General features: G+C 37.6%; 2 protein-coding genes across 2 annotated transcripts; both read left to right on the top strand.

Moving 5' to 3' along the window:
• Positions 1-609: 609 nt before the first annotated feature.
• On the top strand, positions 610-9,132 carry api5 (apoptosis inhibitor 5). The gene is made up of 14 exons (XM_087796754.1): positions 610-918; positions 1,590-1,751; positions 1,869-1,962; positions 2,483-2,548; positions 3,050-3,201; positions 3,876-4,082; positions 4,166-4,270; positions 4,349-4,438; positions 5,139-5,320; positions 5,475-5,568; positions 5,644-5,700; positions 6,817-6,896; positions 6,976-7,118; positions 8,307-9,132. The coding sequence occupies exons 1-14, from the start codon at positions 847-849 to the stop codon at positions 8,396-8,398; spliced, it is 1,596 nt and encodes a 531-aa protein (XP_087652880.1). The 5' UTR covers positions 610-846; the 3' UTR covers positions 8,399-9,132.
• Positions 9,133-11,644: 2,512 nt separating this feature from the next.
• On the top strand, positions 11,645-21,284 carry hsd17b12a (hydroxysteroid (17-beta) dehydrogenase 12a). Its single transcript, XM_087796759.1, has 11 exons — positions 11,645-11,938; positions 16,672-16,718; positions 16,875-16,950; positions 17,031-17,138; positions 17,616-17,680; positions 17,765-17,809; positions 18,039-18,073; positions 18,818-18,899; positions 19,013-19,078; positions 19,175-19,324; positions 20,504-21,284. The coding sequence occupies exons 1-11, from the start codon at positions 11,767-11,769 to the stop codon at positions 20,639-20,641; spliced, it is 984 nt and encodes a 327-aa protein (XP_087652885.1). The 5' UTR covers positions 11,645-11,766; the 3' UTR covers positions 20,642-21,284.
• Positions 21,285-22,146: the final 862 nt, after the last annotated feature.

Below are 22,146 nucleotides of genomic sequence, written 5' to 3' on the forward strand. Positions count from 1 at the left end.
AAGAACAAAGTTAATGCACAGATACAAGTTAAAGCAGAGGTGAGATTAAATGTATAAATACGTAACAAAATGTATAAATAAATAGAAGACTAAATGTATAAATATAACTTTATTGATCCCGAGGTATCAATACAGTTCTACCATAAAGTTCTACCTAAAAGTCAAAATGTATAAATGACAAAATGTGTATTTATACGTAAATAGCTTCATTCTTTGACAAAAAATGAACAAGAAGTCATTTATTTATTTAGACGTTTGATATTTATCGTAACATTTATTTATGTATTTATACATTCATACATTTTGTTACGTATTTATAAATTTATTTAAGTCATTTATCGTCCTTCATAGTGCATGAGCAATTTCCCAAGAATAAGAAATGTGTTGATAGCGTTATTGAAGGAACGTAATCATTTGTAAATAAAATAATAATAATAAGTAAAATAAAAAAATATGTGGTTAAAGTTATTTTTGTCAATATGCAGTAGTTTGACGATATAAAATATGACGTAAACTGCCGTCCCTGTATTTTGTCCCTATGCACTTACTTTAGTGACGTCATCAAGCCTAAATCGATCGCTTGTTGCACTCCTGCGCATGCGCGTCGTTCATTGTTCCGTAGCATTAGCATCTACGCTCTTCAAATATCGCGGACAGTCGCGACGTTCGCTTGTTTACCGCCGTCTTCCTCCTCCTCTCCCTTCTACACTCGTCCCATCACCGGTGTTGACGTCTATGTAACATTCGGCGTGTGCGAGAACCGGCTCAGAGAGAGAGATTTTTCTGTTGTTTTTTTTATTCCCGTCGTTTTCCACACAGGCAGCTAGCTCCCCCGTGCTCGCGCTGATGGCGGTCACCATCGAAGATCTCTATCGAAACTACGGGATCCTCGCGGACGCGAAGGATGACCCAGGACAGGTAGAACAAGTCCTCAATATATCACTTTAAAACAAATCTTTCTATGATCCACGAATGCTAAAGTACGGTTGTTGTTAGCATGCTATGCTAGCTGGACCCACGACAGAGTGATGCACTCAAACATGGTGGTGCCAGTGTAGTGTAGCCTCAGTTGCCTCCTCAGGCTTGTGGTTCAGAATGAAATTAAATGTCTCATTTTAATTCTAACTAAACAAGATTGTGTTTCACTGTTAAAATATCTTGTTAATACATGTTAATTCGATACTATACCAATTTAAAATCCAACAGATTATATTTTGTAGTCCTTTTTTTTTTGCTAAAACGAATATAAAGCGAAATAAATACTCATTTAATTTGTTAAAAGAATAAGAGTAAGAAGAAGCTTTAAGTTCATAAACGTATAATGTTATCAGAATTCTAAAGATGTGTTTATATACACCAAATATAAATTAAAACATGCAAAGCACTGCTGAGTAATATTATTTAAAAACATGTTTTCCCTCTACATGTTAGGTAGAACTTTATTGATCCCTCAATATGAAATTTGTGTTTGTCATTTTATGTCAATGTATTTATTTTATTGTATTCTATTCATCTCTTCTTATTTCATTCATAGTTTTTCATTCTGTAATTTTGCTTTAAAATATTGATTGTATGTGTTTCTTTCCCAGCATAAAGATGCCTACCAAGCCATTCTGGATGGCGTGAAAGGCGGACCAAAGGAAAAGCGTCTGGCGGCACAGTTTATCCCCAAGTTCTTCAGCAGCTTTCCAGAACTGGCGGACGCAGCTATCGACGCACAGCTTGATCTGTGTGAAGATGACGATGTTTCTGTGAGTGAACCTGGATGTCATGATCCACCATCGCTTTGTTCACTTGACGGTGACCACATATTCATGTTGTCGTCCTCCAAAGCTCTAAATTGTGTTTTTTTTCTTCTCATCCTTCAGATTCGCCGGCAGGCTATAAAAGAACTTCCACGTTTTGCAGCTGTTGAAAATATTGTTCGGGTTGCAGATATTCTCACTCAGCTCCTTCAAACAGGTATATGATTTATGATTAGATTGTATCATCTTGTTCTTTCTCTTTACTTGGATTGTATAATCTTGTTCTTTCTCTTTATGTTCTTGTTCTTATTTTTATTATTTTTTTATGAAAATTGCTGTATTTTCTGTGGCTACCTGAGGGATCAATAAAGTTTTACCTTACCTTATGACCCACATATTAATAGTATTTTACCGCGGTCTGTAAACACAGACGAGGAGGCCACAGGCTGTTTCCTGTGGTGTCTTATAGCAGGTTAAAAAATTATCTGTTTCTTTAGTTATGTGGAAAAGCAGGAATACACGATACATAATGTATTAGTGGGCTTGAGCATTTAAAAAATGATCATTAGTGTAAAGAGGTTTTCTAATTATCTTCTACTCTACTGGAATTATTTGAAATTGTTCAATTTCTCAAGCTGTTTTATTTTGTGTTTATACGTGAATTACATTTACATGTATTGTGTTCTAAACATTATATTGATACTTGTTTTGACCTCGCATAACATTTTTACTTCCAGACGACACAACAGAATTCAACCAAGTGACGGCTTCACTCATTTCCATTTTTAAAATGGACGCCAAAGGTAAGTTTCTGATCAATGTACACGGAAACACATCGGACTATCTCATTGTTACGTTAACATGTCAAGTTGCAGTGTTGAATTTCTACCAATAACTACTTTGCTACTCGTGCGAAACAAATCTCTCACATTTAAGACTAATGTAGAATGTTTTTTTTCTTAGAAGAGAACATGTTCAAGTAATAAGAAATCTAATAGTACATTAAGCGAACGTATACAACTGAAACGGTACTAATTCAAATGTAACTCATGAAAAAAACATCTCACCCATATTAGCCTTTATATGTGGTAAGGCTCCTTTAAAGTTATTGTTTTCTTGAGTTTTCATCCTTTGTTTCATGCACTTTTGTAGAACGAACATTGTTACTTTTCCAAAAAATTTTTTTTGACCCACCCTCAGTCTATTCCTTTTAGTAGGATTTTAGTTTTTCTATCTTCTGTGTAGCCGAGCCACCACTTGTATAGCTTTGAATCCTCATATTGGTTCTCTTGCCTTGTGTCTAGGGACCCTCGGGGGCCTCTTTTCTCAGATCCTGCAGGGCGTGGATGTTGTGCGGGAGCGAGCCATCAAGTTTTTAGCTACCAAACTGAAGACTCTACCTGATGATGTCATGACGAAGGAAGTTGAAGATTACATCTTTGCAGAGACGAAAAAGGTTGAGATTCTCCTACTGACTCTATTATTGAAGCTTTGCTTCGTTTCTCTTTTTCAGTTGTTTAATTTTTAAGAAACGTTTATTCATAGTAGGGCTGAACAATATATCCATATCGTGATATTGGCACGTGTGATATGCATATTGAAAACATGTGATAATTTACCTTTTTTATTGTATAAATCAAGCATTTCTTAAATACGCACTTCGACCAATCAGTGTCACGTTCTGTAAAGTTGTCAATTTGTACTTCTATGTTTCGTTGTTGTTTACGTCTCCGTCTGTCTGTGAACTGTGCGGCACAGCTTGTTATGCTCGGTTGCTATGGCAACGTGTCCTGCCGGTTTCGCTGACTTGGCTCAGTATATCCAGTGAAGTAATACTAACTTATGATCTAGTCAAACACTAGTGATCCAGTCACTCGTGTCTTTCAACCTCCTTTGTTAAAGCAACATATTGTAAGAACTTTTCATCTCGTCTCAGTTGTTTTCTTATAAGATAAGGTAAGGTAAGGTAAAACTTTATTGATCCCTCAGGAGGTCTCCTTTGGGAAATTGTTTACTCGTGAACTTCCGAACAATCTAATATCGCACTTATTTCCAATATCGTGCAGCCCTCGTCCATAAGGTCTGTAGTCTTGTTGTATGTTTTATCGGTGTCATGATTTCTCTGCACAGGTGCTGGAGGACGTCACAGGAGAGGAGTTTGTTCTGCTCATGCGTGTCGTGTCGGGACTGAAAGTGCTGCAGACGGTGAACGGGCGTCAACAACTCGTGGAGCTGGTGGTGGAGCAGGCGTTCTTGGAACAGTCCCTCAACCCCTCAGACCCAGACACCGTGGACCGTCTGCTGCAGTGCACCCGCCAGGCTCTGCCCCTTTTTTCTGTGAGTGCAACGATTTGACCAAATGCTCTCTGATCGAACATGTTCGTAATTATCGTGTCATGATTTGTTTTTTCGTTTTCCAGAAAAATGTTCATTCTACGAGGTTTGTTACGTACTTCTGCGAACACGTTCTGACCAACCTGAGCTCCCTGACCAGTCCTGTGGCTGAACTGGACATTCAACTAGAGGTCAGTTTCTGCTCGTGGCACCTCAGATTCTCGGTATGTTTCGAGGTTTGACATTTGTGTGTCTTCTCTGTGCTGCAGGTGCTGAAGCTCCTGGCAGAAATGAGCCCCTATTGTGGCGACATGGACAAACTGGAGCCGAACCTCAAGATGCTTTTCGGCAAACTGCTGGTGAGAATCCTGTCGGGATGAACCGTAACGATGCCTCTTATCTTTTCAGTTTGCTTAGGAAGGTGAATAAGTTTAAGGGGATTAATTTGTTATGAAACTAAAACGCGTCGCATTTCTTTGAACCAGGGATGTCAAACTTAATCATGAGCCAAACAAAGTTTATATTTACATATATCTATAAAAGGTTTTTTTTAATTTAGTTTTCTCAGTCTTTGCGGCTCAGTTCATCTTATCTCTTATTCTTTCTTTCACTTAAAAAAAATCCTTTCCTTCAACGCAAGTTTTGCTTTTAAATAAAAAAAACTGAAACTTTTTTGTCCTTTATCTTAAACACTTTATATAAGACACATATTTAAAGTTCATCACCAACATTAATCCACTTTTGATTTTGAGCCACAAATGAGGCGGGCTGTCCAAGTTTAAAATGGGCTTTAAACCCTTTTAGGTAGTTTCCCTTCATCGTTATTTTTAACATTTTCTGACTTGTTTACTTTGAAAGAGAAATGATGGTATTAAGTGCTTGATGTGTATTTAAAGTCCAAATCATTTTTACATTGAAAGCCGCTCTGGAGGCCGAAAATTATTATCTATTTTTCTCCTCAAAATAAAAGTTGTTTCAGGCAGTAGTGAATGTACATCAAACTCATTTTAAATGTTGTGCTTTCCATTTCTTTATACATTTTTTTAATCTTGTTTGCAGGAATACATGCCGCTGCCACCAGAGGAGGTAGAAAAGGGAGAAAACGCCGCCAACGAGGAGCCCAAGCTTCAGTTCAGCTACGTGGAGTGTCTCCTCTTCAGCTTCCACCAGCTCGGCAAGAAACTGCCAGACTTCCTCATCGACAAGGTGGACGCCGAGCAGCTCAAGGACTTCAAGATCAGGTGTGGATTTCACTCGCACAGTCCCTTCTTTTATACTTCAATTCGTGTTGAGTTTCCAGCAGAACTGGCCAGAGGAAGCGAGGTCTGGTTCCTTGTGACGTCACTTGACAAAACTCGTGGAATGAACGAGTCGTTAAATGGTCTTGTTCTGCAGGTTACAGTATTTCGCCAGAGGTCTGCAGGTCTACATCCGACAGCTGCGAGTGGCTCTGCAGGGGAAGACTGGCGACGCTTTGAAAACGGAAGAGGTAATTGACGTTTGCACTATTTCTCAACGAGCATCCAAAGATGGGACGTCAACCTGTTTTCTTTTGTTTCTATAGAACAGGATCAAAGTCGTGGCTCTTAAGATCACGAACAACATCAACGTGCTGATCAAGGTACTTCAATCTTATCTCAAGACAAACGACATTTGACTTAACACATATGGAGAATGCCAGGAGTGCCATGATTGGAATTGGGGCTGAATGATATTGGAAATATGTGCGATATTTTCAAGTACTGTAGTGTAAGTCCGGGGTTCACGTTAGGAAAACAATGCAGTGTTTTCCATTTCGCTTAATCTCGCTTCGATGTCGACATGATGGTAGAAAAATATCTCTTCTAACGCTCAGTCTTGCGGGACTTGAATCGGTTTCCTGTGAAACTGAGCGACATCAGAGAGGAGCCGCCGGCGCGTCGTGATATCACCAAATCAATAATAAATCCTTGTACACGCACACATAACACTTTATAAATGACGCTAACAACTTAGCTCGTTAGCATACGGTGAAGACGGACAGGTTTGTTTGGAAGTTCACGATCTTATAAGAAAACAACTGAGACGAGATGAAAAGTTCTTGCAATATGTTGCTTTAACAAAGGAGGTTGAAAGAGACGAGTGACTGGATCACTAGTGTTTGACTAGATCAGAAGTTAGTATTACTTCACTGGATATACTGAGCCTAGTCAGCGCACCGACAGGACACGTTGCCATAGCAACCGAGCCTAACAAGCTGCGCCGCACAGTTCACTGACAGACGGAGACGTAAACAACGAGACATAGAAGTACAAATTAACAACTTTACAGAACGTGACACTGATTGGTCGAAGTGAGCATTTAAGAAATGCTTGATTCATACAAAAAAAAGGATAAATTATCAAATGTTTTCGATGTGGATATTTCACGTGCCAGTATCGCAATATTGATATTTTTTCGATATATCGTGCAGCCTTAATTGGAATAGTAAGTCTTCGATTGAAAGGGGGGTAGTAAAAATATATCGAAATGTATTTAAATCAATATGAATATAGTCGTTTAAATGGCTTAGGGGGGGGAAATCACACAAAAATGTGAATTTCCAAAAATGTAAACTATTTCCTTGACTGTTTTCCTCCTGTAATTCAAACGCTAAATGTAACTTTTTATTAGATGATTATGGCACTCCTGACATTCTATAGTCGCATCTGTATTTTTCCATTTGTGTTAAATTGCTTTTCAACTCGTGCGTCCACAGGATCTGTTCCACAACCCTCCGTCGTTCAAAAGTGCCATCACTCTCTCCTGGAAGCCCGTCCAGAAGACGGACGCCGTGGCGTGAGTGCGATCGATTGAGCGTCAGAACGCCGTCGGATCAGTCAATCAATCAATCAATCAATGTCGATCTCTCCCGCAGACCCAAGCGCGCCTCCAGCGAAGAGATCGGATTCGCAGCCGGCGTGAAAAAGGTCGTTTCTCCACAACCACGAAGGGACTCCCGGCAGATCTACAACCCCCCGAGCGGCAAATACAGCGCCACCATCGGCAACTTCGCTTATGGTAACAGTCATTAAATCTCCTAGAAGTGTTTTTTCTATTATCGCCTATATCAGGGGTCGGGAACCTGTGGCTCTTTTGATGATTGCATCTGGCTTGCGAAGCTGTTGCGAGTAGATCGCGTGATTTAATAAAATATGATATAAGAAAATAGTAAAGAGAGCTCTGATTGGCTGCTGTGCATATTAATCAAATGGTTATTGTGCCGATTGGTTGAAAATTTGATTGACATGCACAGCAGCCAATCAGAGCTCCCGCCTCTTCCACTGAACGCACGGAAGAGATCATATGAATCGAGAATAAAAAGAGCAAAACGTGCGACAGTCATTTTACGCAATTCAGAAAAACGATATAGAATTATAAGCTTGTTTTTTTTAAAATAATATATCGAACAAAATAATGCGCGTTTGATGGCTTCAGGTTCTTCTCTAGAGTCACAGAAACATGACGTCAGGTCCATCAAAGTTAAGCTGCAGGTTTCAATGAAAGCAACAAATGCTGGTTTTCCTTTTGTGATCGAGTCCTTAAAACACACTTGCATTAATACACCATCACATGATGACTATTTGTAAATGACCTTTATCTCACGAATGTAATAAGAATACGCAGAAACACAAACACGTTAAACAGGTGCAGGTGAGACACATTCTAATGACGTCAGAGACGATCAGACAAAGCGATGATGATGTGAAGTTACTGATGAACAGTTTTATTCTCGTTAAACTTCATCTGAAATTTAATTAATCCACTTGTGTGATTCATATCAGACATGTTTAAAATTAACAAATATAAACTGTTAGTTTGAATTCATGTTTTCATTAGTTTTTGTTTTTTCATGATCACAGAAATGGAGAAATGTTAGTCTTGTGCTTCATTTAAATATGATGGACATATTGAAATGGAGGCATGGAAAGGGATGAACCCGTCTGAATTCTTTGTTGATTTTGATGAACAAAGGAAAAGGGCTTGAATTCGTGTCAAGCACAGATTCTTACATCTGAATATTATTTATATGGCTCTCACTGAAATAAATTTCCAAATATTTTGCTTTCATGGCTCTCTGAGTCAAAAAGGTTCCCGACCCCTGACCTATATCTTCACACGTGGTTAATACTAAACCATGAGGACGTTTGTGTCATAGACGCCATTTTATTATTATTTCTAACAACGTTATTGTGTTTTATTTCACAGAACAAGGCGGCGGCGGCGGCGGCGGCTTCCGAGGCAGTCGGGGTCGAGGCTTCAGTGGGCGAGGAAGCCGAGGTCGAGGCCGAATCTACTGAGTCGCCGGTCGTGACTTTGTCGAAAATTGTCGATGTTCCAAGAAGGATGAATTTGATGTTTTTTAGTTTTTTTTTAAATGGTAAACTTATTTTTCATATATTATTTGGCTTTTTAGTCACTCAAACGGACAAAATAACTGCATTTTTTTCTCTCTTAGCCAAACTTGTGTGGAGTACTGTTGTGTGTACTTTGTCCAATTGTGTAAAAGGATACATATTTTTACCTCTTCAAAAATGCTTAAGTTCATCCATCCTTTTTATCTTTTTTTTTTTTTTTTATACTTTTGGCCGACCTCGGACTGGAGTGTGTACGGATGTAGAACTTTTGTTCTGGGATCATGTTTCTGATTTCCTCATTTTTTGTTGGTCACGCCACACGTCGGTCTCTGCTCGTCGCAGACGCTCTTCGGCGACGTTTGTTCCGTCGGTCGACACGAGGATCTCGTCTCTGGACAGAACAAAATTGAAAGGCATCTGGACATCGAAGCTCCGTGTTCGCCGTTGATTGTTTGGATCTAAATTAATGATTTGTGAAAAACTAGCATTTCAACCGAGAAATTCTTGAAAATATGACGTATTCAAGTGTTTTATAGTTATATTAGATCAGCTTTACTGATTATGTGTTTTATTTTCTTTATGTATTTACAACTTGAATTAAAAGAAATGTTTTCAGGATTAATCGGCTCATAGTTTCAATGGAAAATTGCTTCTAAATAAACGGTTTTTAAAAAGTATTTCACATTTTCGACTGTAGTTCTTTTACATATCGCGATTAGAAACGTCTTCAACTATTTAGTATTTATAGTAAGAATTTTTATCTTAATGTTTTTTAATTTTCTGATCCATATTTGGCCTATTTTGAAGATTTTTCCAGTCAAACCCAGAGGTCATGAAGGTGATAATAAAAGTTAGATCTGATTCTGAATGAAGTGTCTGTCAGTCTTGTAGCGAAGGAGGTATGGAGGTAGAAACTTGCAGTGAAGAGTTTGAAGGAGAAATGTGAGTTCTTCTACTAGAGCGGCTCAGAATTCTGGCTACAGAGTTTAGTATGAACTGCAGACGAGACACATCCTTCTGGTTTAGACACTAAATAAACTGTTACAATAGTGTCAACGACACAAACACATAGATTATAAGATCCAGATCGTGTTGTGACATTTAAGTTTATAGATTTTTCTCACTTGAAACAGTTTGTGGTCAGTTTTGTTCAGTGTTGAACTAGAGACATGTATTTGTCCTCTATATCTATATATATATATCTATATATAGATATCTATATCCATAGATATATATAACATATATATAATATATATATATATATATTATATATATCTACATCTATATATCTATATATATTATATATCTATCTATATATTTAAATCTATATCTATATATATCTATATAGATATAGATGGATATATAGTCTCTGAGTTTAAACCAAAGCTCCATCTTTGGCTAAAGGTCTGATTATTTATTTCTTGATTGATAAATTCTGGTGATTTATTTCATATTGAGTCACACGTCGACACAAATCAGTTTATAAATCTGTAACATTGAGGCTTTTGTACCTTTTCACTTCCTCTCATGTAAAAACCATCAATGTTTCAGTTTCACTAGAGAGGATTTGTGTTTGCCTCCTTTTCTTGTATGTTCTGGGATGTTTACAGAAACTGGCTCGACCCTTGACCCTCGACTTCTTTGTACTCACAGCGACTCATTAGAAGTTGGTTTTGTGTCAGAAATGTTGCAAAAAACAACTAAAATCTTTACGTTTCATGTGATCTGGAGAGTATTTTACTGGAAGAACCAACGTGTTGTGTTTGTGTGCGAGTGACCGACGACTAAACCTTTAATCAGGTCAACTTTAACAGCACTGTTACAACCCATACCTCTGCCAAGGAGCCAGTTTATGTGGCTTTGTTTTTAACTCAAGCCTTCAATCAAATAAAATCATCATGAATACACTCGTAGATGTTGATTCAGTGTTCGATCAAGTTTTGGTTTTCTTGTCTGTTCTGAACCGTTCATGTGAAGACGCTTTAAAACCTTCTTAAATCCAGATAAACTCAAAGAACTTCAACAGTTCTTGACGCAAGAAAAAAAGTCAAAAATATCATTTTTAAAGCTATGTGGAATTAGTTTTACTGTTTATATACGTTCTTGTACTTATTCCATCTACTTAGAAGCCAAAGTGTGAGTACTTTTGTACTTCATTTGGATTTATTCCATCTACACATTTTTTAATAACTTGGACATAAAAAAAACTCTTAAAGAAGCTGTTATTTGGACCAAATTGATTCTGCGTCAATCCAATAAAACTATGAAGCCTTACTAGTACAAGTACTAACTTTTCATGTTTTCTTTGTATTTTTTGTATGAGCTTCAGTCCCTTTGTTCCAGACTTAAAATGTATTTTAATAATGTGTATATTATTTTAAACTATATTAAAATCACACGTACGAATATAAATTATATTTATATTGAAGTTGTATACCGTACTGTCATTACAAAGTATTCCTATGTTGTGTTTATGAAACTGCCAATAAAATATATATATATATATATATATATATATATATATATATTCTGAAATGAACGGGTGAAGTATGAAGGTAGATTTCATTCTTTATTATTCAATTAAAAAAAAGTTTTCAATAAAAAACAAAATGATTCAATAAAAAAAAAAGGTTTATTCAATCAAAATAAAGTTAATTCAATCAGAAAAAAAATATAAAGAAAAGTTTTCAATAAAATATAATAAAAGATATAATCAAAAATTAAATTCGATTAAAAAAAGTTCCTTTCAAAACATTTTTTTAAGTGAAGTGATAATATTCTTGAAGTATTTTATTTTTTTGATTTATGTAACTTTTTTGATTGAAGTGAAAAAGGTTTTGCAGTGTTTTCTTTTTGATTAAAGTGAAAAAAGACTTAAAATAAAACACTTATTTTGTGATTGAATCATTAAAACAGTGGCCCTGCAACAAAAAGACAACTTCAATCAAATAAATCTTTTTTTGATTCTATATTTCTATATTTTGATTGGATGATCAACAGATCCACCTCCTCAGTGGCGCCACATGTTGGGAATCCCTTCTGAAACCGTCACGGTTCTCAACAATCGTCAGTGAAACCAACAAACCTGTTCTGGACTCAACGCTTGTGTTTCCATCTAAAGTGGTTCCAACACCTTCTCGCAGGTAAACCGGTTTGTGGGCGTGGCCTCGCGGACTGACGTCACCAGCCGCCAATCAGCGCCGTTGACGCGATATAAAGGTGGGTCTGTCAGCCACAGGTGAGCAGCGCACCTGTCTGACGCCAGAGCACTTTAACCTGTGACCTTGAGATCCTCTTGTTCCGCACGAGCCATGAACCAGGTCCGAGAGAGTCTGCGCGCGCTCGAGACCCCTCTGTTCTGGGTCGGGTCTCTGACGGTGGCCTCGCTGGTCCTGTGGCTCCTCTACAGGCTCCTGTCCGGGTTCAGGGTCTGGGTCCTGGGGAACGGGCAGCTGCTCTCGCCGAAGCTGGGCAGGTGGGCAGGTGAGTCTGGTTCACCTGAAAACTTTATTTTAAAAAACTGCAGGTTTGGTTTATTTTTCTCTGATAATGTTGTGAACGAGAAACAAACTTTGAAACTTTAGTGTTAAAATGGATCTTGAAGCGTTGAATGAAAAAAGCCACAGGTGTGTTCAGGTGTGTTCAGGTGTGATCAGCTTTAATCACTTTCTTTTCTTCAACGTCCACGTGATCTCAGGGTTTTTATTTTATTTTTAATCGCTTCTCCAATCGTCTTATTAATCTTTGATTTAATCTTTTTGTTTGTTGCGTAACATTCCTAATGTTAAATTGTGATAGAATTGTATATATTTAATATTAATCACTGATGAAAGTGTAGAATCTAAATATTACCATTCGGGTGATTTTAATTTACCGTAAAACCCCTTTTTAAATCCAAATGATCCCGTTTTATTTCTTACGTCTATTGTTCTTAAAGTCTAGGATTATGCTCTAAATAAATATCAACGCTGACTCATTATTTCGTCACATTTGCTGGTTATGACGTCACCAGAAGACTCTGCTCACCGCATGCTCGGATGGTTTAAAAAGAAAAAAGGGGGAACTTGACTTTTTTTTTCCCAACAAATATGAATATTTATTTTTAGTAAATGACTTAATTCAAAGTTTTTAAAATTCTTAATTTCGGTTTTCATGACGCCCTCTGGTGACATTGAGACATTAAACAGGTTTCAGTCTGTTATGTCATGGTTAGAGATAGATGGAGAGGGGAGGAAGCAAGGGATGAAGAATGAATGAATGAAGGAAGGATGGGACGGAGGGAGGGTGTCAGTCATCATGCATGAGTAGCACCGGCTCGACCCGATGATCCTGTTTGGACAGTTTAGATTCTGCTGTGATTTTCTGTGAAGGTTCTTTGGTCAAACATGTGTCTTTTGTCAGAACACGTGTTTGAACACGTTTGGATTTGAACGACATCTTTGGATTTGAACCTCCGGCGTTTAGAACTTTTATATAAATGATCAGAAATATTAAGAGAAGATACTTGATTTATATTTATTTTTCTTTGTCCATTAATGTTTCAATTTCAAATGTTCCCAGTTGTATTAATATTTAGAGCATAATCCTAGACTTTAATAGACGTAAGATAAAAATTAAACGTGATTCCTGACTAGTCTGCAACACAATATGGCTGTAAATGTACTTTTAAACATAATTTATCTTCTCGTCAAGAAGGTCATCATCGTGTTACAGTCGCTCTTGCGCAACAATGTCATTCGTTACATTCCATCAAACTCAAGAATCTGCAACATTGTTTTTTTTCTTAGAATTCCTGGCGTCTGTTGTCAGATTAGCTGTTTGTGATTTGAGTCACACTTTTCACATATTTATCTGTCGCCGGAATGTTCACTACAACTGTAAATACTTTCATTAGAAACGATGCGTGAAAAGTAAAAAAAAACAACTTTTTTCACTTCCTGTTTGGAAAGGAAGTGGCTGAATCTACACAGATGCCTTTTTCTAATTAAAAATGCGTTTTGATTGAATCCTCTAGACGTTGATCTGTTGACTGATGTGTAAATAATCATCAATGGTTGTTGGAGGTAAATGTGGAGAAACACTAACTATATTTCAAACGTGATATTTGTATTGGTAAAGTGCAGTAACGAGGTTCCAAACACAAGTACTAATTTTCCCTAAACTTGAATTTCAAATGACTCCAGTGCTGTGTCTCAAATCACATACTTGTGTACTGAAATTTAGTATTTTTATTGCATAAGTGCGTCTCAATTCTTAGTATATAAATGTAGTGCTCCATACACACTAGATTGACACTAAAACACACACAAAACTGAGTATGAATCGATGGACACTTTCTACACTAAACGACTCCATCTTAGTGACGTTGTAAACGGAAGTTGCGTCATATATACATGCATATATATTTATATACTTACAGGTGTATTTTCAGCCAACAGTAGAAGGATGACACGTCTTCACTGCTGATACCAGCTTAAATATCTCACATTTCGTTTCTCATATTTTTTCTTGATCCAAACGTGCTGCCAGCAGGTGGCGATAGTGTTCCTACAGCTGGTTGAAATCATCCTTAAATAGTAGTAGAAGAAGAAGCTGTCGCGTCATTTCCTGTTAGTGTGTAGCAGCAGAGTTTGATTTGAGACATACTATCTGTGGAGGATTAGTTACTAGTTAGTACGTACACTATCCTGATGATACTAACTTCTAGTATACTAAGAGAAGTATGTGATTTGAGACATACTATCTGTGGAGGATTAGTTACTAGTTAGTACGTACACTATCCTGATGCATACTAACTTCTAGTATACTAAGAGAAGTATGTTTGAGACATACTATCTGTGGAGGATTAGTTACTAGTTAGTACGTACACTATCCTGATGATACTAACTTCTAGTATACTAAGAGAAGTATGAGGTTTGAGACATACTATCTGTGGAGGATTAGTTACTAGTTAGTACGTACACTATCCTGATGCATACTAACTTCTAGTATACTAAGAGAAGTATGCGATTTGAGACACAGTATAACTCTTGCTATCAATGAAACTAATTCCTGCACACGAGCCATCATTTCTTCTAGTTTGTTGTGAGCGCGTCGCAGCGCCACACGCAGGCCTGGCATGTGAACTGCATTATTTTCAGGCTTGTCTGCAGCTGCTGATTCGAATCTTTACGTCAAACTGATGCGAACGTTTGATTTCACGTGAAGCTTCATTGATGGTTTAAAAAAAGGCGGGAAAATGAATTGTTTGGTCACGTGACGGTCAGACAAGTTGACCTTGGGATAAATTCCCAAGCTCATTCAATTTGTTGGACTTTTCAACCAATATTTGACTAAATAAAATGTATTTCCTATTGTAGGTCATCTTGGCAAATATATTTTTAAAAACGCTTTCTTAAATGTACTCGTGTTTGTTCGAGGAACTGATGTATACTTTGTTTTCTCACCCGTTGGCTTCAATAATTGTTCCTCAGTTGATGATATAGATTGTATGTCAAATTAAGCTAATTTGTTTCGGCATAAATTAAATAGAACAAAGATCATTTATGCTCTATTTTAATGAAGTAATGGCAACTTAAATTAAAACATTCCAAAGCATCTTATATACTTGTACCTGGTCATTCTAGAGTTTAAACTATTTATATCTGAATATTTTAATTTGATCTCATTGACTTTGATTTTGTTTATGTTGCACATCTGAGTCTGAATTAATTCATTTGATTTGTAAAGTATTAACTGAAAAACTAAACTACTAGTTTTCACAAACCAAATCGAATACAGGAAACATCCACGATCCTTCAAGTCGAGGAGGAAACTAAAGTGAAGATGGTTAGTTTTGCTGCAGGTGATGTTTCCAGGTGTCGTCTCAGGTGTTTCAGGTCAATATTCCAAACCATCCGCAGGTTAAATCCAACTGATATAAGCAGGAGACACGAGGGAAACCGTTGCACTTCGCGGCACTAGGACTGGACCTTGAGCATCTTTACAGACGACTGGCGTCTGCTGTGGTTAAAACAAGAGTCAAACGCTCTTCTTCAGGTGCCAGTTTCTGCTGAGATGCTTGTAGCAGCTTCACAGTGACTCCAGAACCAAAGGCTTTCAGTCCCAGAGCTGCAGCGTTCACTTGCATAACAGATCCTCAGATATTATCTTGAAACGACTGACGAACAACGTTTAGATGGTGGAGCACGGGTTCCTAGAACCGATGTTATCTCTAGGTAACTTTGTTACAAGATGGGTTAATGACTTGAATAAGTTAAGTTATTAAGGTTTATTGTAAGTACTTGAAAATATTATTTAACCAATTATAAGTCAACTTTGACAATTACTTTCCCTCATGTTGCGTTTGATACGAAAACGTTGGTTCCCTTAAGACTTCAGTTTATTGTGTTTCAATAGTTGTCTGCTTGGAAATGCAGCTCCTCAAATATTGGCTTTAATTAAAGTTTGTTGAAATGAGGAACTTGAATATATTTGAATTGTAAAAGAACAAAAGTAACTTATATATATTAACATGGAATCGGTGACGGGATGAAGGTCATTATTGTCGTGCATTTCATTCTCTGGTATTTGCATTGAGGTTTAGATTATCTCCATGGCAGAGGTATGCAGGTCTTTAGCACCCATGATGTGAAGTAACTTCAGCCTTTTTTCTGTTTTTCTCTCAACCAGTCATTTGGACCAGAGTTAATTAGAGTCTCTAATGGGTGTAAAATACTTACACTTTTTTATTTTATTTTTTCATATATGGTTCTATTGATGCTTATTTGTTCTGGTGTTTTGATTCATAAGGTAAACATCTGACGCGTTTCTTATTTAGAAATACATTAAATTGAGTCTTTGAAAAGGAAAATAATATTTACATAGTGTATTATAAGTCAGGCGTGAGTCAAAGTTCCTAATGGGTTTAGTGGGGAAAAAGAACGTATGTGTGCTGGGATCAAATCCCAGATCTTCATTCACTCTCTTTGTCACTTGGTTCTGGATAATAGTAGGCCATTTTGAACGGGTGGGTTTTGAGGAATGATGTAGAAAGTCTGGAGTCAGAGTTTGATGGGTTGAGGAAAAAAAGAAAGTAGAGAAACTAATAATAAATATTGTCTCTGTAGCCTTGACTTCTTCACTTGCTGGGATTTGATCCAGATCTTCATTCACTCTCTTTGTAACTTGGTTCTGGAAACATTGACTGACCTTCAACTGTTTCTCTTTATCCTCAGTCGTCACGGGAGCGACGGATGGAATCGGAAAATCATACGCGGAGGAGGTGAGTCGGATTCTCGGGAAACGTTACTTTATTCATGGATTCACACAAGAGTTGGTCTTTTGTAAGGTTCTGGGTCAAGGTCAAACCTGTCTTTGAATCAAATACTCTACACTTGTTAATGGTTTAAATGATCAAACGGGTCTGTTTTCGTTTCAGCTGGCTCGTCGGGGATTTTCAATGATGTTGATCAGTCGCTCGCAGGAGAAACTGGACGACGTGGCGAAGTCTCTCGGTAGGTTCTTGGTGACGAGTCGTAAACGACTCTTGAGTTTGGATTCGGTCTCTTGTGTTGAACTCGTCTGGTCGTCGCAGAGACGCAGTTTAACGTGGAGACCAAGACCATCGCCGTGGACTTTGGAAAGGCGGACATTTACTCCCAGATTGAAGCGGGTCTGGAGTCTCTGGAGATCGGCGTTCTCGGTGAGATGGCGTCGGATTCACGATGATTGACAGATGTTTTCATTGTTACCTTGGGTGGCAGTTTATGCTAAAATGCTAATAATAGTTTTATCTTTAATTATATAATTTAATAATGAAGAAATACAAATTATCAATTTTATTGCTTGATCGAGAAACTTCGTAAGTACTTTTTCATTTATTCAAAGTTTTAATTCATCTCGTACGCTGTGATGAACATGAAATTATGTTAAATATTATTCACTTGTTCATGTAAAAATGAAAACCTGTATTAATTGAATCCCAAGATTGATCGATATATTATCTCGTAGATAAAACCATCATCACGTTCCTCATACTTCAATAAGTCATACTTTTAACACGACACTCGCTAACACTGAATCTTAAGGTAGTTTTTAAGGAGATAAAACCAAGTATTATTATGGTCTGGTCAGTGGCGAGCCACAGAAGTACATTAAATAAATGTTTTCATGTCCACAGTCAACAATGTGGGCGTTTCCTACCCGTACCCCGAGTACTTCCTTCACATTCCTGATCTGAACAAAGTAAGTTAATCCTGTGATGAAATATTAAAATGAGGGATTTAAAAATATTGTGTCAGAGCTGACGACGTGTTTGTTTGTTTATAGTTCATCACGAACATGATCAACGTCAACATGACCTCAGTGTGTCAGGTACGTGATTTTATTTTGAAATATTATCTTATTCTCACTCGTTATAGTTTATTTATTCCTCACTATCAATATTTCTGTTTGTATTTTCTCAAGAACATTCTTGTGTGCATTATTTATAGTTTATTCTAGAAATGTGTATTTATTTAGGGTCAACACAGTATATTTACTGCACTTTTGACTCTATACTCTGCATGTTCTCCATCATTTTAACTGTCGTTTTCGTCTCCAGATGACTCGTCTGGTGTTGCCTGGTATGGCTCAAAGGTGAGCGCCATCATGTCGTAACTACACTGTTGTGTGTGAAATATGTTCGGTTCAAGTGTTGCTTAAGTCAAGTTGTGGCAGGTTTGTGTTGCGGCTGAAGGATGACGGTGTTGACGTGTAGGTTTTGTATTTGGCTCAGTTTAAAAGAACAAAGCGACCGGACACAAATACACTTGGCAGATGCTTTTAAAAGTCTCCACCTTTTTTTAAATAAAGGAGTGACAACCTTCAGAGTAAAATGCATGTTAAAAAAATGTTTAAAAACCTTTGATGCACCTTGTTGTGTTTCAGAACAGCTTCATGTCTTAAAAATTAATCTGTATTTTTACCAGAATAAAAGTGTATTTTTTTTTTTTAAAAGCCTAGAATTGAAGATAAATTCGCTTTGAAAACTTGCAGATGCTTCTTAAAGTAAAATGGTTTGAAGCATTAATGACGTATGATGACTTGAAGCAGAGAATCATGGGTAATATGAGTCATGTGACTCATAAATGAACATACGATGTGAATAATGTAAAGGGCGTAAAAAAAAAAGGTTTTATGATTACTTTACAGTCCATGGAAATAACAGCCATGTTCTGGTCGAACATGATTTTTAAGAGGAAAGTAAAAAAAGTAGCAAATGAACAGCAGATGAAGATATTCGTACAACAATTAAATTGTTTAAAAACGATTCATAATCAAGAATCTGTTCTGTGCCACAAAATGACTTCAATAATTGATGTTTAAATGTCTTTCTTTCAGATCCAAAGGTGTGATCCTCAACATCTCCTCGGCCAGTGGGATGTACCCTCTGCCCCTCCTGACGGTCTACTCCGCCACCAAGGTGTGTTCTCGTCACTGCAGCAAATGAAACATCCCATAATCTGGATGCTTAACATTGTATAATCAAAGCTGTTTGCCTGAAGCTTTAATAACCGAACACCTGAAATGTTTCAGGCTTTCGTGGACTTCTTCTCTAGGGGTCTTCAGGAAGAATACCGACGTCAGGGCATCATCATCCAGGTGAGTTGAAAAGGTTCTCGCGTCCCCCTAGTGGTTGGTTCTGCAACTGTGCAGGTGAATTGTTTGTGTAAACAAAGTGTCCTGTGTCTGCTGCAGAGTGTGCTGCCGTTCTTCGTGGTCACTAAAATGACCCGCATCAGGAAGCCCACCCTGGACAAACCCACACCAGAACGCTACGTCGCGGCCGAGCTCAGCACCGTGGGTCTTCAGAGCCAAACCAACGGCTACTTCCCTCACGCCGTCATGGTGAGACCAGAACACGTGCTGGACTTTAAAACCCACAGAGATACTCATAAGTTGTCATTTTAATTTTTTAAATCTTAGATTATTTTATGTATAGCAAGTAGTATATAACGAGTAGTTGGCGCCGTCATTAATGATGACGTGAGATTTCAATACAAGTAACTTGTTGGCGGGAAAACTGCGTCATAACACTTGAATACGTTTCAAATGTTGAAACGTTTTTTATTTTTTTAAATTCAATAATTTGGATATTAAAGCAGCTCTGGGTAGTTTTTGGTGCTTTAATATTTTGTACTAAAATGACTTAAAACTATTTGAATGACTCGTATACCGTGACTTGACCACCATATTGGAAATAAGTGCGATATCGATATTAATGAGATTGTTTTTTTTTTTTTTTCCCTTTCACCTAAAAATGTAGCCGCATGCAGCAGCGAGTACTGTAGTGTAGGTCCAGGGTTTAAAGAAGGAAAACGATGCGATATTTCCCTTTCGTTTATTTCTGCGCTTCAGTGTCGACATGATGGTAGAAAAATATCTCTTCTAACGCTCAGTCTCGCGGGACTTGCATCGGTTTCCTGTGAAACTGAGCGACATCAGAGAGGAGCCGCCGGCGCGTCGTGATATCACCAAATCAATAATCAATCCACCTCCTTGTACACGCACACAACACTTTATAAATGACGCTAACAACTTAGCTCGTTAGCATACGGTGAAGACGGACAGGTTTGTTTGGAAGTTCACGATCTTGTAAGAAAACAAATGAGACGAGATGAAAAGTTCTTACGATATGTTGCTTTAACAAAGGAGGTTGAAAGACGAGTGACTGGATCACTAGTGTTTGACTAGATCAGAAGTTAGTATTACTTCACTGGATATACTGAGCCAAGATGCGTCGCCATAGCAACCGAGCCTAACAAGCTGCGTCGCACAGTTCACGGACAGACGGAGACGTAAACAACAACGAGACATAGAAGTACAAATTTACAGAACGTGACACTGATTGTTTAAGTGCGCATTTAAAATGAGTTTGATTTGTACAATAAAAATGATAAATTATCACATGTTTTTGATATGTATATCACACGTGCTAATATCCGATATCTTTATATCTATTCTATCTATTTTTTTTCAATAAATCGTGCAGACTTTAATACTATTTTCTTCCTTTCATCCTCTCAGGGATGGGTGACCACCAAACTCGTGCCGATCAGCATCGTCATCTTCTTGGGCGCGAGGATGAACCGCCTGCAGCGCACGGGTTACTTGCATCGTCGTAAACTGAGGCAACAAAATGGCGGCGGTCTGAAAAACGAATAGACGTTCGTGGCTCTTCCGACGTCCGACCCCGGAACTGCCCGTAAGGACTGTTTGTTGTTATGGCTTTAGACGCATTGACCTCGGCACGAAAAGACGAGCGTTGACTGAGACGGTTTGTTGGATTGAACGGTGACGATATTGAGGAGATGACGACGTACAAATGTAAACCTCCTGCTGGGTGGTGGGCGTCGTTCTCTGGAGCATTATTTATTTTAGACTCGTGCAAACGCACGATTGGCCAAATGACGCATCGAGCCGCGTATGTTTTAAAAGCGAAGATGTCTGGGATATTCCACTGAAGCATCACATTTTTATGAATATATCGACATCACTGTTGGATCGGAAACATGAACGGATGCGTTTCATGCTCAAAAAGATCCGAAGAATCCGACTCGTTCCAAAGGTGGGCGCACCATTTGAAAAGGACCTGTTGACTGAGTATTATGGTATTTTTACATTTGCAAACCTGTTCTCACGCTTGTCATGTTTCCTAAAAGAAAATAAGCGGCACAGAAGCTCGTCTGTGTTGTTAAATGTGAATCATGTCCCTGAGAAAAAGATTTGCTACATTTTTAACTTTCATAAACGGTTCATGTTGCAGCACTAAAATGTTACGTTTTCTATTTGTTAATAAAATATTTCATACACAACAATCTTTTTTTCATGGTCAATGCTGAGGATTGGAAAATTTGTTCAGTGTCATCGCAAAATTGACTGGTTGGATTAATTTAATATTTTCTATGAAAAGAAAATAATTAGAAATGCATCTAATTTTATTCAAAGGTCTTAAGCTTTTTGGGGGGGAGGGAGTAATTGGAATTTTATTTTTTATATATTGACTTTGTATTAATTTAATGATAGTTATACTGAAAGGTTTAATTTGTTAAATTGGACAATAAAATTTGAATATGTATAAAATGCCGTTTAATTCCAAAGGTTTTATTTGTAGCTTTTTAAATTCAATATAAAAACATTGGTATAATGGTGACGTCAAACAATATTAATCAATATATTGAATCGCTGTAAATCCAATAGATTAGACTTGGACTGCACTTTATTGATCCCTTTGAGATGACCCTCTCAGGGAAATTTCTGAATATATATATATATATTTTTTAGATTGTTGTCTTTCCACTAAACTTCACCTCAGGGATCTCATGTCTTCTTACAATGAGATGGTGGAAACTGCTAGGTCTGATTACATCAGAAAACTGGTAGCAGCAAATGAGAAAAAACCCAAAGTATTGTTTGACACGATTAATTCTCTCGTGTCTCCTGCTCCTCAAATCACGCCTGTCTTCTGTGAAGCTGACAGCAATGCATTGTTGAGATTTTTCATTGACAAAATTAAATTGATCAAAGAGAAAATCTCTCCCCCTTTGTTTGGAACCCCTACTGTCTCTGAGCCCCTCTCCTCCTCTTGGTCCTCCTTCACTGCTGTATCTTTGGGTGATATTTCAGCACTAGTGAACAAGATGAAACCCTCCTCTTGCTCAGATGACGTC

Source organism: Callionymus lyra, chromosome 8, assembly GCF_982586985.1.
Source record: "Callionymus lyra chromosome 8, fCalLyr1.hap1.1, whole genome shotgun sequence".
NCBI classification, from domain to species: Eukaryota; Metazoa; Chordata; class Actinopteri; order Syngnathiformes; family Callionymidae; genus Callionymus; species Callionymus lyra.

Coding starts and splice junctions, on each gene's coding strand:
- api5 (XM_087796754.1), top strand. CDS start 847: ATGGCGGTCACCATCGAAGATCTCTATCGAAACTACGGGATCCTCGCG. Junction 919..1,589: donor CGAAGGATGACCCAGGACAG/GTAGAACAAGTC, acceptor TTTCTTTCCCAG/CATAAAGATGCCTACCAAGC. Junction 5,569..5,643: donor ACGCTTTGAAAACGGAAGAG/GTAATTGACGTT, acceptor TTGTTTCTATAG/AACAGGATCAAAGTCGTGGC.
- hsd17b12a (XM_087796759.1), top strand. CDS start 11,767: ATGAACCAGGTCCGAGAGAGTCTGCGCGCGCTCGAGACCCCTCTGTTC. Junction 16,951..17,030: donor CGACGTGGCGAAGTCTCTCG/GTAGGTTCTTGG, acceptor TGGTCGTCGCAG/AGACGCAGTTTAACGTGGAG. Junction 17,681..17,764: donor ACATTCCTGATCTGAACAAA/GTAAGTTAATCC, acceptor GTTTGTTTATAG/TTCATCACGAACATGATCAA.